The sequence below is a fragment of the Schistocerca piceifrons genome, chromosome 2, assembly GCF_021461385.2.
Source record: "Schistocerca piceifrons isolate TAMUIC-IGC-003096 chromosome 2, iqSchPice1.1, whole genome shotgun sequence".
In the NCBI taxonomy this organism is placed as follows: Eukaryota; Metazoa; Arthropoda; class Insecta; order Orthoptera; family Acrididae; genus Schistocerca; species Schistocerca piceifrons.
The window spans coordinates 17623487-17637875 of record NC_060139.1 but is presented as its reverse complement, the minus strand read 5'-3'; the positions used below and the strand labels follow the sequence as shown (position 1 = coordinate 17637875).

At 42.2% G+C, this 14389-nt stretch overlaps 1 protein-coding gene across 3 annotated transcripts in view; it reads left to right on the top strand.

Moving 5' to 3' along the window:
- Positions 1 to 210: 210 nt before the first annotated feature.
- The window catches only part of LOC124776494 (cytosolic endo-beta-N-acetylglucosaminidase), a 110796-nt gene continuing 96617 nt past the window's right edge, over positions 211 to 14389 (top strand). The window contains exon 1 of one of the 3 annotated variants that reach the window (XM_047251512.1): positions 211 to 665. In XM_047251512.1, the coding sequence (XP_047107468.1) occupies positions 421 to 665 (245 nt within the window). In that variant the 5' untranslated portion in view covers positions 211 to 420. The remainder of the gene's footprint in view (positions 666 to 14389) is intronic. The other 2 variants (XM_047251511.1, XM_047251510.1) reach the window with 2 other exon arrangements.

The window sequence follows — 14389 nt, the reverse complement described above, 5'->3', positions numbered from 1 at the left end:
AATATATTGCAGGTCTACCACTATCTACGCTGCAATAATTGCACGGCTCTGTGAAAAGTCTAATTAGGATTTATCAGCTATATTTTTCACGCTTACAGAATTGCAATTACGTACATGAGCAAATTCAGTCTTGATTTCATCTTAATGCTAGTTTAAGGTAATATATTGACACGCGACAGTGAATAAAGTTAATGTTTTCATGCATAGCACAATGGGGAGATTGGCACCCATGCCGAATCAGTTCTTTGTGACGCGTAAACACGACGCTACGCAATGTGTTGGGAGAAGTGCGGTGTGAGGCGGTTTTATCCAAATAAACGATTAAGTGTTTCGACATACCATTGCGTCATTTGGTTCAATCAAGTTAGTAGTTAACCACGACGTATTGTTCTTCGCAAAAGCTTGTTAAATATTTCGGCAATGACAGAAAACTTGGAAGTTATTTGTGAACCGCTGGACAAACTGGAGCAAGTTCTGTCATGGAAAAACTACAACACGGAGTGGTCTGGTTATGTGCGCTCACTTTCTGGTGTAACTGACTATTTTGCAAGTGGGACACAGAAATGTCATGAAACTGTTCTACGACCACAACCACGATGCATGCGAAACAGTGTGCCACGAACGCTAGTGTGTCACGATATGCAAGGAGGATACTTAGAAGATCGGTGCGTATAAAACATTGTCATCATTTATTGGGCATGACACACATACAGAGCATTAAGTTTTGAAAAAAAAAAAATACACAAATACCGGTATATATTTTTTTACTTCACTTATAACGTAAACAAATAACGTTTAACCAAGAAACCCAAAGAAATAAAGAAAATAGGCTATATGTATGCAATTACACCCCCCCCCCCCCCCATACTTAACTCACATAATTAAAATACATTACGAACTCATTCCATTATTTAGTTATCTTGCGGCTAGTACAGCAAATACTATCATTTATATAAAATGTTACTACTTTGGCCCACCAATTTCCTTTGTCTGAACCAAATTCTGACCAAAGGGGACTACTGATCTAGTATAACTGTTCTGTCAGAAATCATATTATCATGGTACAAGGTATATCATTATTTCATGCTTTGGTTCTTTCTTGCGAACTGGTTTACATTTAACAATAATTCATCGAAATTATGATGAGAAACATCTCTGACATGTTAACACACTTTTAATCCAGCAACAGTATTGTATTTCATTTTCTCACAAGTGCCATCAGTCAAGTGTCATTTTAGAAATTCAGTCTTCGAAAGCTGACATATTTTTTCTCATAGTTATTCATTCTTTGATCTAGCTATTTGATTTGTTTGTGTGTGATAAAACAGCATAGTCATCCACTGATTCAGATTTCATATTAGGCCTACATTACAGTCCAGCTTCTCCCAGTTAGTGACCAGTTTGAACTGCTTACATCAAATTGGAAGAAGGCAGTAGTGTATCACTCCATTAGTGCCATACCCAGTAAAGAAAGTTCTATATTATTCAGAGTGCATCAGTTACAGTACTGTCGTCTCCTGATTATACATAAAGGTTTAATGGTCATATATCTGATGATGTTACATCCATTTTTCCATTGTGTTCCTCTGTGCAATCCTGTAGCATTGTGAAATATCCCTGGGCAAATAAATTACAAATAACTATTATTTAAGTTAGAAGGATATAGAAAAAACATCGGACACAATTCTTCACACTGGGATTTCTTATTATTTTATCGAGTCTGTGGATCACTATAAATTAAAGGTATAACTGACTGAAAGTCTTTTAAGTGTGTTATAGGTATTGCTTCTCTGTTTGTGTATGGGACTCCGTCAAAAAGAGTTTTAACAATTTTATCACCGTGTGGCTAGCCATCCACTATCCAAAAGATCTACAGGGTAATCAACATATTTGTCATTTAAGAACAATATATCTATGAAAACTTTCACATGAAAGAAGATTTTTTCAAATCTGAATTTAGTAGTTACCTGTTTCATTCCTTGGGTGAAGTTTTCTACTGGTTACCTTGGTTAGAACTCCTACTGGGCTAAATTTATATATCAGACCATCTGTGAAATGTTGGTTGTGGTGACAGACTGATCTTTAGTGTGGCCCGAGGTCTAGGTTAGGTTGAAAAGTTACAGTTTGATTGTGAGTTGGTGAAACCAATGAATGTGAAATCTGGTTGTGGTATCAGATTGACTGACACTAGAGCCTAATGTTTATGTTCGCTTGACAAATACAAGTGTGCTCCAGTACTTAACTTTTGTCCTGCTTTTGTTCCATAAAAATGGGTTATTCAGTTTTATGCTCTTTTTTCCATTTTTCTGCCTCCTCTTATCTGTATGTAGGTCTACTGTCTTCAGTTTTACATCGTGTCGTTTCGTATCCAAATGCTTCCACTTTACAAGTATATGGAAATCAATCCACATCTGCTTCATAAATCATTTCCTGATGGAGACTCTAAGAAAACTGTCATTCATACAGAGGAAACATTTGATTACAAATTCTGTCATGAGAAGTTGTATGTTGTTGTTTCCACTCTTTAACTGGGTGTAATGCATTGTAGTGGAGGCTGATCTGTTGAGTTATCCTTGTAAGGAACTCAAAGATGAAGCCATGTGACTCTGAAATCAATGTAAAACTGAGAATAGTAAGTACAAATAAGTGGACAAAGAAAAAAGAGAAAACTGAGGGAATAAAATATACTTTCCTCATTGAAGTTCATATTAACTGATGTGTCTACTGTCATTTGTATTCATTTTAGGAAATTATAGTTTCTGTATAACTGATTAATTATTATTACAATATAAGTTGGGCCTAATCCTCAGTCATAACTGACACATAAGTATTGACGCTTTATCACAAAAGCAACCACTGTTCAGTAAGAGACAGAGACTTAGTTCTTTCCAATTAAGGAAGTGCTTGTAATGTAGCTTACAGTGCAAGTAGAAACTAAAGAGTTTGAAATCTTATCAGGGAGAAAACTATTTCTTAAATTCTTTGAAAGTCTTTTGCTCTTTGTAGTTGACAAACATAATCCATTGTAAAGTCCACGCATTCAAATATTGAATGTGTTTTCACAGAAAGTATCCTTCATTTATGTCTACTGTAGGTAACTAGTGTTGTAACTATATCCAAAGTTATGAACTGATAGTTGTTTACTGTTGTTATTACCTGGGAGCATTTTTCCTCTGAATATTGCTGTTTTATTGTTGATATTTTTAAAATTGTGTTTTTAGTGTGTTAAAATTGCACATTACTATGGGCAGCTATGTAGCCTGGCATACAATACAGAAAAATGTTTGAACAGAAACAGAAGTGTCTTTTTTTATCAGTATAATGAAAAGATAGAGTGCAACTCACTGTAAAGATGACACGTTGAGTTGTAAACAGGCACAACTAAATTATAGTTACATAGTTAGCTCTCAGCCAAAGCCTTCTTCAGAAAAGGAAACACACACACACACACACACACACACACACACACACACACACACACCTTATGCACACTTGACTGTCACCTCCAGCAACTCAGACCGGAATCCAACTGACACATAGAGCAGAAGCAGCCGTATGCAGGGAGAAGGGATAGCAAGATACAGATGGGATGAGAAAAGAATGCTGTCTGACAGAGCATGCAGGGACTAGACTGCCATCAAGTGCAGTGTCGGGAGACTGTGGTATGGGGTGGTGGCGAAGGGGGGAAGCAGAAAATGATGGTAGTGGGAAAGGTGGGCAGGTGCGTTGGCAGAGAGCAGCACACAAACTGGATGAGGAGACGAGAATAGGGAGGAGATAATAAGATAGAAACTGTTGGGTGAATGGTGTGGGGACAGTAGGTTACCATAGGTTGAGGCTGGGATAATTTCAGAAGTGGAGAATGTGTTGTAAGGGTAACTCCCAACTACACAGTTCAAAAAAGCTAGTGTTGGAATGGAGGATTGAAATGGTGCTTTTTATGAACCAGCCATTAAAATTTTGCACATATGTTCAGCTGTATATTGTGCCACAGTGTGGCCTACTTTGCTCTTGGACACAACTTGGTAGTTGCCATTCATCCTGGCAGACAAGTGGTTGGTAATGATACCAATATAAATAGCTAGGTACAATGAGTCGAGCAGAGATGGTACATGACATGGCTGCTTTCACGGATGCTGGGTGGGTGGATTGAACAGGTCTTCCACCTGGGTATTCCACTGGGATATGACCGCTATGGTAAGGGATTGGGATTGGGAGTGACATAGGGTGTGGACTACAACGTTGTGGAGGTAGAGCGGTTGATGGAACGCCACTTAGGAGAGTGGGAAGAATGTTGGGTAGGATGTCCCTCATTTCCGGGCATGATGTTAGGTAGTCAAAGCCCTGTTGAAGGATGTAAGGATGTGATTCAGGTATTCCAGTCCGGGGGGATGACAAAGGGGGAACTCCTTTGTAGCTGGTTCTTGGGGTTGGTGGGAGAATTAGGGGTGTGTGGAGAAATGAAATGTGTTTGCAGACTAGGTCTGGGGGACAGTGCCTGTCTGTGAAGGCCTTCGTGAGACCCCCAGCATATTGGGCAAGTGAGTTCTTGTCACTGCAGACACACTGTCCCCAGATGGCGAGGCTGCATGAGAGGGATTTTTTGGTGTGAAGGGATGACAGCTGTCATAATGCAAGTACTGTTGGTGGTTTGTGGGTTTAATGTGGACAGAGGTGTGGATGGCGCCATCAGGCAGGAGGAGGTCAACATCCACGAATGCGGCACACTGGGTTGAGGAAGACCAGGTAAAGTATATAGGAGAGGTGTTGAAGTTGTAAAAGAACGAGGACAGGGGACTTGACCCTGAGTCGAGATAATGAAGACACCACCAGTGAACCTGAATCAGACAAGCAGTCTGCATTTTGGGAGGCTAGGAAGGTCTCCTCTGGATGGTCCATAAACAGTTGGCATAGGAGGGTGCCATGCAGGTGCCCACAGCTGTGCCATGGATTTGTTTGTATACCTTCCCTTCAAAGGAGCTGTGGTTGTGAGTTAGGATAAAGTTAGTAAGGTGTGTGAGAAATGAGGCACTGGTAGTGGGTTTGGACTCTGAAGGACACTGGGAAAGGTAGTGTTCAATAGTGGTAAGACCATGGGCATAAGGGATTTTGGTGTGTAAGGAAGTGATGATTGTGGCTCTAGGAGGTGAAGGGATGGGGATAGTGGAGAGTCAGTGAAGGAAATGTTTGGCGTGCTTCACATGGGAGGCTGGATTAGGGGCATTTGGTTGGAAGTGTTGGTCAATGATGGCTGAAATTCTTTCAATGGGAGCATAGTAACCAGCTATAGTGGAGTGTCCAGGCTTGTTGGGTTTGTGGATTTTGGTTGGCATGAAGAGGGTGGGTATGCGGGATGTCATAGTTGTGAGGAGGGAAGTGGATTCAAGGGAGAACTTCTGTGAAGTACATGAGGGTTTAAGCAGGGATAGATGTTATGTTGGACATCTGGGATGATATCACTCTGGCAGATTTTACAGGTAGAGATGTCAGATGATTGGTAGAGGCTTTCTGTCAGTTGGTCACTGCGATAACAGTGGTGGAACCTTTGTCTGCAGGAAGGATGATTAGCCTAGCTCAGGATTTGTTTTGAGGTTGTGAATGGCTGTCCTTTCTTCTGCTGAAAGACTGGTGTTCTGGGGAAGGATGGTGAGACCAGGTTTTTAAAATGTATTTACAACAATAAATAGCTAATGCCCCAGTGAGATAACATATTTAATGAGGCTATGTCTAATCATCATATACTTTTTTTTTTTTCTTTTTGGTTCACCGCTTTTCTGACTGGTTTGATATGGCCTGCCACGAATTCCTCTCCTGTGCTAACCTCTTCATCTCAGGGTAGCACTTGCAACCTACATCCTCAATTGTTTTCTGGATGTATTCCAATCTCTGTCTTCTCTACAGTTTTTGCCCTCTACAGCTCCCTTTAGTACCATGGAAATCATTCCCTCATGTCTTAACAGAAGTCCTATCATCCAGTCCCTTCACCGTATCAGTGTTTTCCACATATTCCTTTCCTCTCCAATTCTGCGCAGAACCTCCTCATTCCTTACCTTATCAGTCCACATAATTTACAACATTCGTCTGTAGCACCACATCTCAAATGCTTTGATTCTTGTCTGTTCTGGTTTCCCCACAGTCCATGTTTCACCAACATACAGTGCTGTACTCCAGATCTACATTGTCAGAAATTCCTTCCTCAAATTAAGGCCCATGTTTGATACTAGTAGACTTCTCTTGGCCAGGTACGCTCATTTTGCCTAGTGATATTAGAAATTGTGATGGAATGTTATCTAACTCTTCTGCCTTAATTGATCTGAAGTCCTTCATAGAGCTTTTAAATTCTGATTTTACTACTGGATCCCCTATCTCCTTTAAATCAACTCCTGTTTCTTCTTTCATCACATCAGACATATCTTCACCCCCTCATTGAGGCTTTCAGTGTATTCTTTCCACCTATCCGCTCTATCCTCACATGTAACAGTGGAATTCCCATTGCTCTCTTAATGTTACCACCCTTGCTTTTAATGTCACCGAATGTTGTGTGGACGTTCAGGTATGCTGAGTCTGTCCTTCCAACAATCATTTCTTTTTCGATTTCTTCACATTTTTCCTGCAGCCATTTCGTCTTAGCTTCCCTGTACTTACTATTTATTTCATTCCTCAGCAACTTGTATTTCTATATTCCTGAGTTTCCTGGAACATTTTTGTACTTCCTTTTTTCATCAACCAACTGAAGTACTTCCTCTGTTGCCCACAGTTTCTTTGCATTTACCTTCTTAGTTCCTATCTTTTTCTTTCCAACACCTCCAATGGCCCTTTTTAAAGGTGTCCATTCCTCTTCAACTGTACTGCCTGCTGAGCTTTCCATACTGTTGCATCTATAAGTGTATCTCATCATTCCTTAGTACTTCCGTATCCCACTTCCTTGCATACTGATTCTTCCTGACTAATTTCTTCAACTTCGGCCTACTCTTCATCACTACTATATTGTGATCTGAGTCTATACCTGCTCCTGGGTAAGCCTTACAATCCAGTATCTGATTTCAGAATCTCTGTCTGACCATGATGTAATCTAACTAAAATCTTCCCGTATTACCTGACCTTTTCCAAGTGTACCTCCTCCTCTTGTGATTCTTGAAATTGAAATTAATTATCGTATATATACAGTAGGCCTACTGTCTCACTCTGACCAACTCAAATCATCCCTAGACCGTCATACTTAAGCAGATTCATCTGTCAGTCATTAAGAAATGATTAAAACAGAAAAAAAAGCAATAGTAGAGACCATTTTTGTATTAATGACCTTTACTCAAAAATAACATAGTATTATATCAAGTCAGTGTGATTGTAGTTTTGCCTTTATGAGTGTTATTAACATGAGCCAGCAGAAGAAGATTATGCCTCGATGTTCAAAGGAGTTGCAAATGAAAAATATATCCACTCAGCAGGAACCCATGTTGTAGGAACAACTGTTGGAAACTGTGAAAGATTGGAGCTCCACATTGTAGTCCTGACAGCAATGAATGGTGTAGGAAATAACTGTCATCAAAGATATACTTATCTCATCATCACCACCAACAAGATGCGTTCTGATCAGTAGTCTGCAGCCCCAACGCATCCCTAAGATTTATGTGCATAGGGGCACCTGAAACTGTTCAGAATGGTCATATCAATGCTGACAATGGGGTACCACGCTGTACTACCATTACCAACTCTTCACTGAAGGAATCTATTATCTAGCTACCAATAGTTCCTCACTTGACCGAGGAACATCACCAGCAAATTTTACCATTTACCAGTAAATTTTTGTGTGTATTCAGGGCTGGAGTAGACAAAACGGACCAAAAGACCCAGTAAGAAATACCATGAAACACCATATCAGCCATCAGTGTGGGGGGGGGGAGAGGGATAGCAGGGGGGGGGGGGAAGGGGAGGGACAGTAAAGTGCTGCTTATGGAAGCATACAGGGATGAGGTGGAGAGAGGGTAGGGCAACTAGTGCAGTTGGGAGGTTAGATGGTGGGCAGACGGGGGAGGGGGGGGGGGGGGAGAAGGGGGGGGGGCAGAAAAGGAGAGAAGTGAAAAGACTGTGGGCATGTTGGTGGAATAGAGGACTGTCTAGTGCTGGAATGGGGACAGGGAAGAGGCTAGGTGGATAAGGACGATGACTAATGAGGGTTGAGGGCAGAACGGTTATGGGAATATAGGATAAATTGCTGGGAAAGTTCCCACCTGCACAGTTCAGAAAAATTGGTGTTGGTGGGAAGGATACAGATGACACAGGCTGTGAAACATTCATTAAAATGCAGTAAATCGTGTTGGGCGATCCAGCTGTTATTGGCCACAGTTTGTTGGTGGCCATTCAAGTGAACTGACTGCATGTTGGTTGTCATGCCGATATAGAATGCAGGTGGTGGTGGGAGGATGTATGGGACAGGTCTTGCATCTAGGTCTATTATAGGGATATTAGCCATGAGGAAAGGGGTCTGAGAGCAGGGGTGTGTGAGGATGGATGAGGATATTGTATAGATTTGGTGGGTGGCAGAATGCCACTATGGGTGGGATGGGGAGGGGGGTGGGATGATGGGAAAGATAGTTGACTGGACAGTCCTCATTTCAGGACACAGTGAGAGGTAGTTGAAACCCTTGTGAAGAATGTGATTCAGTTGCTCTGGTCCTGGGTGCTACTAAGTCATGAGGGGAATGCTCCTCTGTGGCTTTAGGAGGAGTCTTGTAGATGGCCCATGAATAGGTTGGCATACGACGGAGCCATCCAGATGCCTATAGCTGTACCCCAGATTTTATTGTAAATGATGTCTTTAAAGGAGAAGTAATTGTGGGTAAATATATAGTTGTTATCGTGACTAGGAAGTAGGTTGTAGCTTTGGAATCAGGCATTGGGAAAGGTAGTGTTCAATAGTGGTATGGCCATGAGCATTACGGATGTAAGGGAGGTGGCATCAGCAGTGACCAGCAGGGCACCATGTGGTAAAGGGACAGGAACCATGGGAGGGTCGGTGGAGGAAATGGTTGGTATCTTTTATATAGAAGAGTTGGGTCCGGGAAAGAGGTTGAAGGTGTTGCCCTACAAGAGCAGAGATTCTCTCAGTGGGGCACGGTAAATGGCCACAATAGGACATCCTGGGTGGTTGGGTGTATGGAATTTAAGAAGTAGGAGTGAGGGGAGTGGTAGGATGGAAAGGAGGCTAGCCAGAACCCAGTCACCCATACTGTTAAGTACTGTGTTATTGCTTTGCACATGTAATCCCCACCAAATGGTCTTACCTTCAAATTATCCACCTCCTGCTGCAATCCCTCCTTCCACAGTGACCCCCATCTGTTCAGATTCCACCAGTCAATAATTCTCACCAACAACCAAGTCTTTCAGATCCAAACCTCTTTGCAATACCTCCTCTCCATCCGTAACATTCTCCTGCTGTGCAATCCCAAATTCCTGGAACCCATATCACACACGGAAACTCTTGCCCTCCAGGTACTAGAGGAGCATCCACAATGCCCCCTCAAAAAACTCTCCACCCAGTTCATTTCCTATGCCTGTCATCGGCTATCTCTACAAAAACCTCCAAACCTCTCACACATCCTGTTATAGCTGACAAACCCTGCCTCACACACATATCCCATTTACCCCACCCTCAAACCACAATACAGAATCCAGAACATAAACAGACCCGAAACACAGTCATGAACCTTTCCTCCAAAAGCTTTAGCCCTACAGAAGTATCAGTCCTCACCTTATGCCCCACTCTCAAATTCAGTCATGCAGTACTCGTTAAAGATCTTCTCTCTCCCTCACAGACCCTGCAGTGGAAACACCTTTTTACCACTAATCCTACCAATCAGATTCAACCAAGTACCAGTGTTGAACCCTGCCTGACTCAGTTCACTCTTCCAACCAACCATGATCCACCCCCGCTGCCCCCAGATCACATCCTGTTGACTTTCCAGAATTACATAACCTCAAACCTTCTCTCACTATCTTTCCTCAAATCCTTTAATGTGCAACTAACTTTACATCTGCAGAAAGATCTGCAATCCACCACCTAAAACTGATCCTGACTCTAAATCCTACCTGCTGACAAAGGCTCCACAACTGTTGTTTTGAACTACACAGATTACCTGGCAGAAGGACTCCACTAGCTGTCACATTTATCCACATACTAACTCTGTCACAGTCTCCATTCCAGAAATCCAGCAGAATCTCCTAACCTCTCCATGGAGTCCACCTATCTTCTCACTCCTACCTTCTACATGCTTCCTGAAGTCCATATATCCAACCACTCAGGATGCCACATTGTAACAAGTTACTGTGCCCCCCCACTGAGAGAGCCTCAGCTCTTGTAGTCCAACACAGTCAGCCTATTACCCCCATCCTAACATCCTATGTAAAAGGTACATACAGTTTCTTCCACTTACTCTCCTCAGTTCCTGCTCCTTTACCACATTGTTATTTGCTTGTCATTTTTTATGCAATCTCCCTTTACACTAACGTCCCTAAAGCCCATGACCTTACCATTATTGGACACTACCCTTCCCAATGCTGGATGGATTCCAAACCTACAACCTCCTATATCCTCACCCACAATTAGTTCTCCTTTGAAGGCATCACCTACAAACAAATCTGGGGTACAGCTTTGGGCACCTGCATGGCACCATCCTGTACCAACCTGTTCATAGGCCATCTGGAGGAACCCTTCTGAAACACCCAGAATCCCAAACATCTCACCTGGTTCAGATTCACTGATGACATTTCCATGATCTGGATTGCAGATGAAGACACCCTATCCACAATCCTCCAGAACCTCAACACCTTCTCCCACATTTGCTGCATCTAGTCCTCCTCAGCCAAACAAGCCACCTTCCTCAATGTTGACCTCCACCTCAAAGATGGCTACATAAGAAGCTCCATCCATATCAAACCCACCAACCACCAGCATACCTCTTCTTTGACAGCTGCGACCCATTTCACACCAAGAAGTCCCTTCCGCACGTCTTAGCTGCCCATGGCAACCACATGTATAGTGTGGAGCAGTCCCTCTTGAAATATACCTAGGGTCTCACAGAGGCCTTCAAAGACTCTAATTACCCTCCCAACCTTGTACAAAACAGATGCCTGCCTTATTGCACCACCCCCACCCCCCCACCTCCCAAAGTCCCACCATCTGGCCACAGAGCAGCATTCCCCTCATGACTCAGTACCACCCAGGACTGGAGCAACTGAATCACATTCTCCACCTGGGTTCTGACTACCTCTTTTTGTGTCCTTCAATGAGAAATGTCCAACTCACTGTCCTTCCCAGCTCTCCCACAGGGATATTCTGCTGCCCACCGAACCTACACAATGTTCTTGTCCATTCCTACGTAACCCCTGCTCCCAACCCCTTGCCTCATGGCTCATATCCCTGTAATAGAGCTCTAGATGTGAGAACTGTCCCATACATCCTCCCAACACTACGTACTCCAGTCTGGCTGGTCACAAGTATCACCAATCTCATCAAAGACAAGGCTACCTCTGAAGCCTGTCATGCGATCTACAAGCTAAGCTGCAACCACTGTTCTGCATTCTACGTGGGCATGACATCCAATAAGCTATCTATCCGGATGGATGGCCACCGACAAACTGTGGCCAAGTAACGGCTGGACCACCTGGTTGCTGAACACGCTGCCCAACACAACATTCTTCATTTCAATGACTGCTTCACAGCCAGTGCCATTTGGATCCTTCCCACCAAAACAACTTTTTTTCTGAACTGTGCAGGTGGGAACTCTTCCTGCAATATATCTTATGTTCCAGTAACCCCCCTGCCCCCAACGTTTGTTAGTCATTGTCCTTACCCACCTAGCCCCTTCCCTATTCCAATTCCAGCACCAGACAGCCCTGTATTCCACCCATACACCCACAGTCTTTTTACTTCTCTCCTTTTCCACTGCCCCCTTCCCCTGCTCTTCATTTAACCTACCAACTGCACCTAGCTGCCCTACCCTCTCCCCAGCTTGCCCCTGTATGCTCCCACAAGCAGTATTTTACCATCCCCCCCCCCCCCCCCCCTCATCTGATATTCCTCCCCCTCCATGCCCCAGCCTCCTCCATAGCACAACAGTCTGCTTGCTTCTCCCATGATGCACTACTGCTTGCAGTGTGGCCTCTACAGCCAGAGATGGAACAGTTACCTTTGCCATTCTGACCAGGGCTTGTTGAAATTCTTTCCAGCACTCTAGATCTAAGGATTCAAATTTATGAGTGAATTCTCGATAGGACATCAGCTTCTCTATGTCAAATCTATCTTCTTTGCCAGTGTTTTTCTGGAATTTCTAGAAATTAGCTTAATTTTAATCTTTGAAAGTTAGTGATCTGAATCCAGGTTGGCATTCCTCAAAACTTTAACGTTCTGGATCTCTTGTTGTACTTTTCAGGTGATGTCAACGTTATCAATGTGATATTCTCCAAGATTTGGATTTGGGCATGACCAAGTTTTCTGTTCTTGTGGCAAGTGTTTGAATGGTGTTGATTTCATGACTAGGTTAAAAGCTTTACACAATTCCACAAGTCTCTCTCCATTGCGGTTGGTTCTTCTATGCGCTGGGTAATTTCCAACAATGTCTGGGAATTTTCTCTCCTTGCCAAGTAGTGCATTGAAATCTCTGGCCAGGATGATGATGTGTTTATCTGGGATCTTGGGTAGAAGGTCTTCTAGTTCTTCCCAAAATTCATCTGTTCATTTCTGATCTCTCTTGTTTGCCTGGTTGGTAGGTGCATGAACATTCACGATGCTGTAAACTTTGTTTGTGCTTCGGAAAGAATTAGTAGATACTTGGCTATTTGGTGAGCTAAAGTCTATGATGGAATCTAGAATTTTCTTGCTGACTATAAATCCTGTGCCAAGATGAGGAATTGTTTTTACAACACATTTGTGTGTTCTACCTTTAAATATTCTGTGCCCCCTGACTCAAAGATATGTTCATCTGTGAATCTCGTTTCTTGAATCGCTGCAATTAGTGTATTATGTTGCTGCGTGTTATTTGTAAGTCGTTTTAGTTTACCAGCCTTCAGAAGTAGTTGGCATTACAGGTGGCAAAGTAATTTGGGTGTTTGTGCTTAATCTTAGCCGGAGTCTCCGATACCACCAAGCATGTTGGTGGAGGCTCCCCAGACTCTGAAGACCTGCATGCATCATCCAAGATGACGGTGGATTGGGTACCACCTGGGGTAGTAGCATTTCCTGAGCTTTCCTCCATACTTTTCTCAGTCGAAAAACTGTTTTTTGGGGTCTTACAGAGAAGTTATTGCAATTTGATTGTTTTTTTTACAAAACAAAGAACTAATGTTGATAATGTTTATTTCAAATAGCTTTGTTATGTTGTAAGATGAGTGTTTCAGTAACCAGTCCTAAATCCTAACTTGAAAGTGTTACAGGGCAAGGACTGAGTCATATTGGAAGTTTATTAAAAAAATTTAATGTGTTATTTTATGTGAGTTTACAGTCTGTGAGACAAAGTCTTGATGTATCAAGTCCAATTTGTCTCTAGTGCTATGAAGGAGTATCTTTCCTCTGTGGTATCAAAATCCCTTAAATTGGTTTTGACATAAACTAGTGCTGTATAGATGTATAGGTTTACAAAAATCTGTATCTTGAGCGTGATAAAGAGTGGTTGATAGTGTTCCTTAGGGCTCACTTTGTTCATTATTGTGATTACTTTTTTTTTTAATTTTCAGAATTTCACTGATATTCATGTATCAGTATGCCACAGGAAATATATGACTGGAAAAAAAACTAAAAAATGCCACATTTTCATTTTATTTATTTACATTTTATGGCCTTCATTGGACCACTCTAGCCAACTTTGGACCAAGAATTTTTCAGTTTCCTGTCAGCCCATTACTTCTTCATTCTCTCAGATCTCATCCTTCTTTCTTCATCAGAAATCACCCTTCCTATTGTCTGTTTGTTGATACTTGTTTGCAGTCTGGTTTGTTTGTCTGCGAGTTTCCTGATTTTGTCAGTTTTGTTTCTTAGGTCTTCCAATGTAATCTGTAGCTCATCCATATCTTCCTTGATTTCTGTAATCCACTTAACGTTGCACTTACTATTCCACAATTTTTCCATTATTCTTCTGATGATCCTGTTCTCTGGTGTTCTGATTTGATGTCCAAAAAATGAAACGCGTTTCCTCCTAATTGTACTCATTACCGGTTCTATTTCCTTGTAGACTGTTTCATTTGTAGCTACTCTCCAGTGTCCATCTTTCTGGTATGATTTGATGATGTATGCTCTGATGATTTTTCTCTCTATTTTGAGTATTTTGTCTATTTGTGCAGTGGTAGTTGTTTTGAAGATGGTTTCACTTGTGTCTGTTATTTCTGGTTGAGTGAT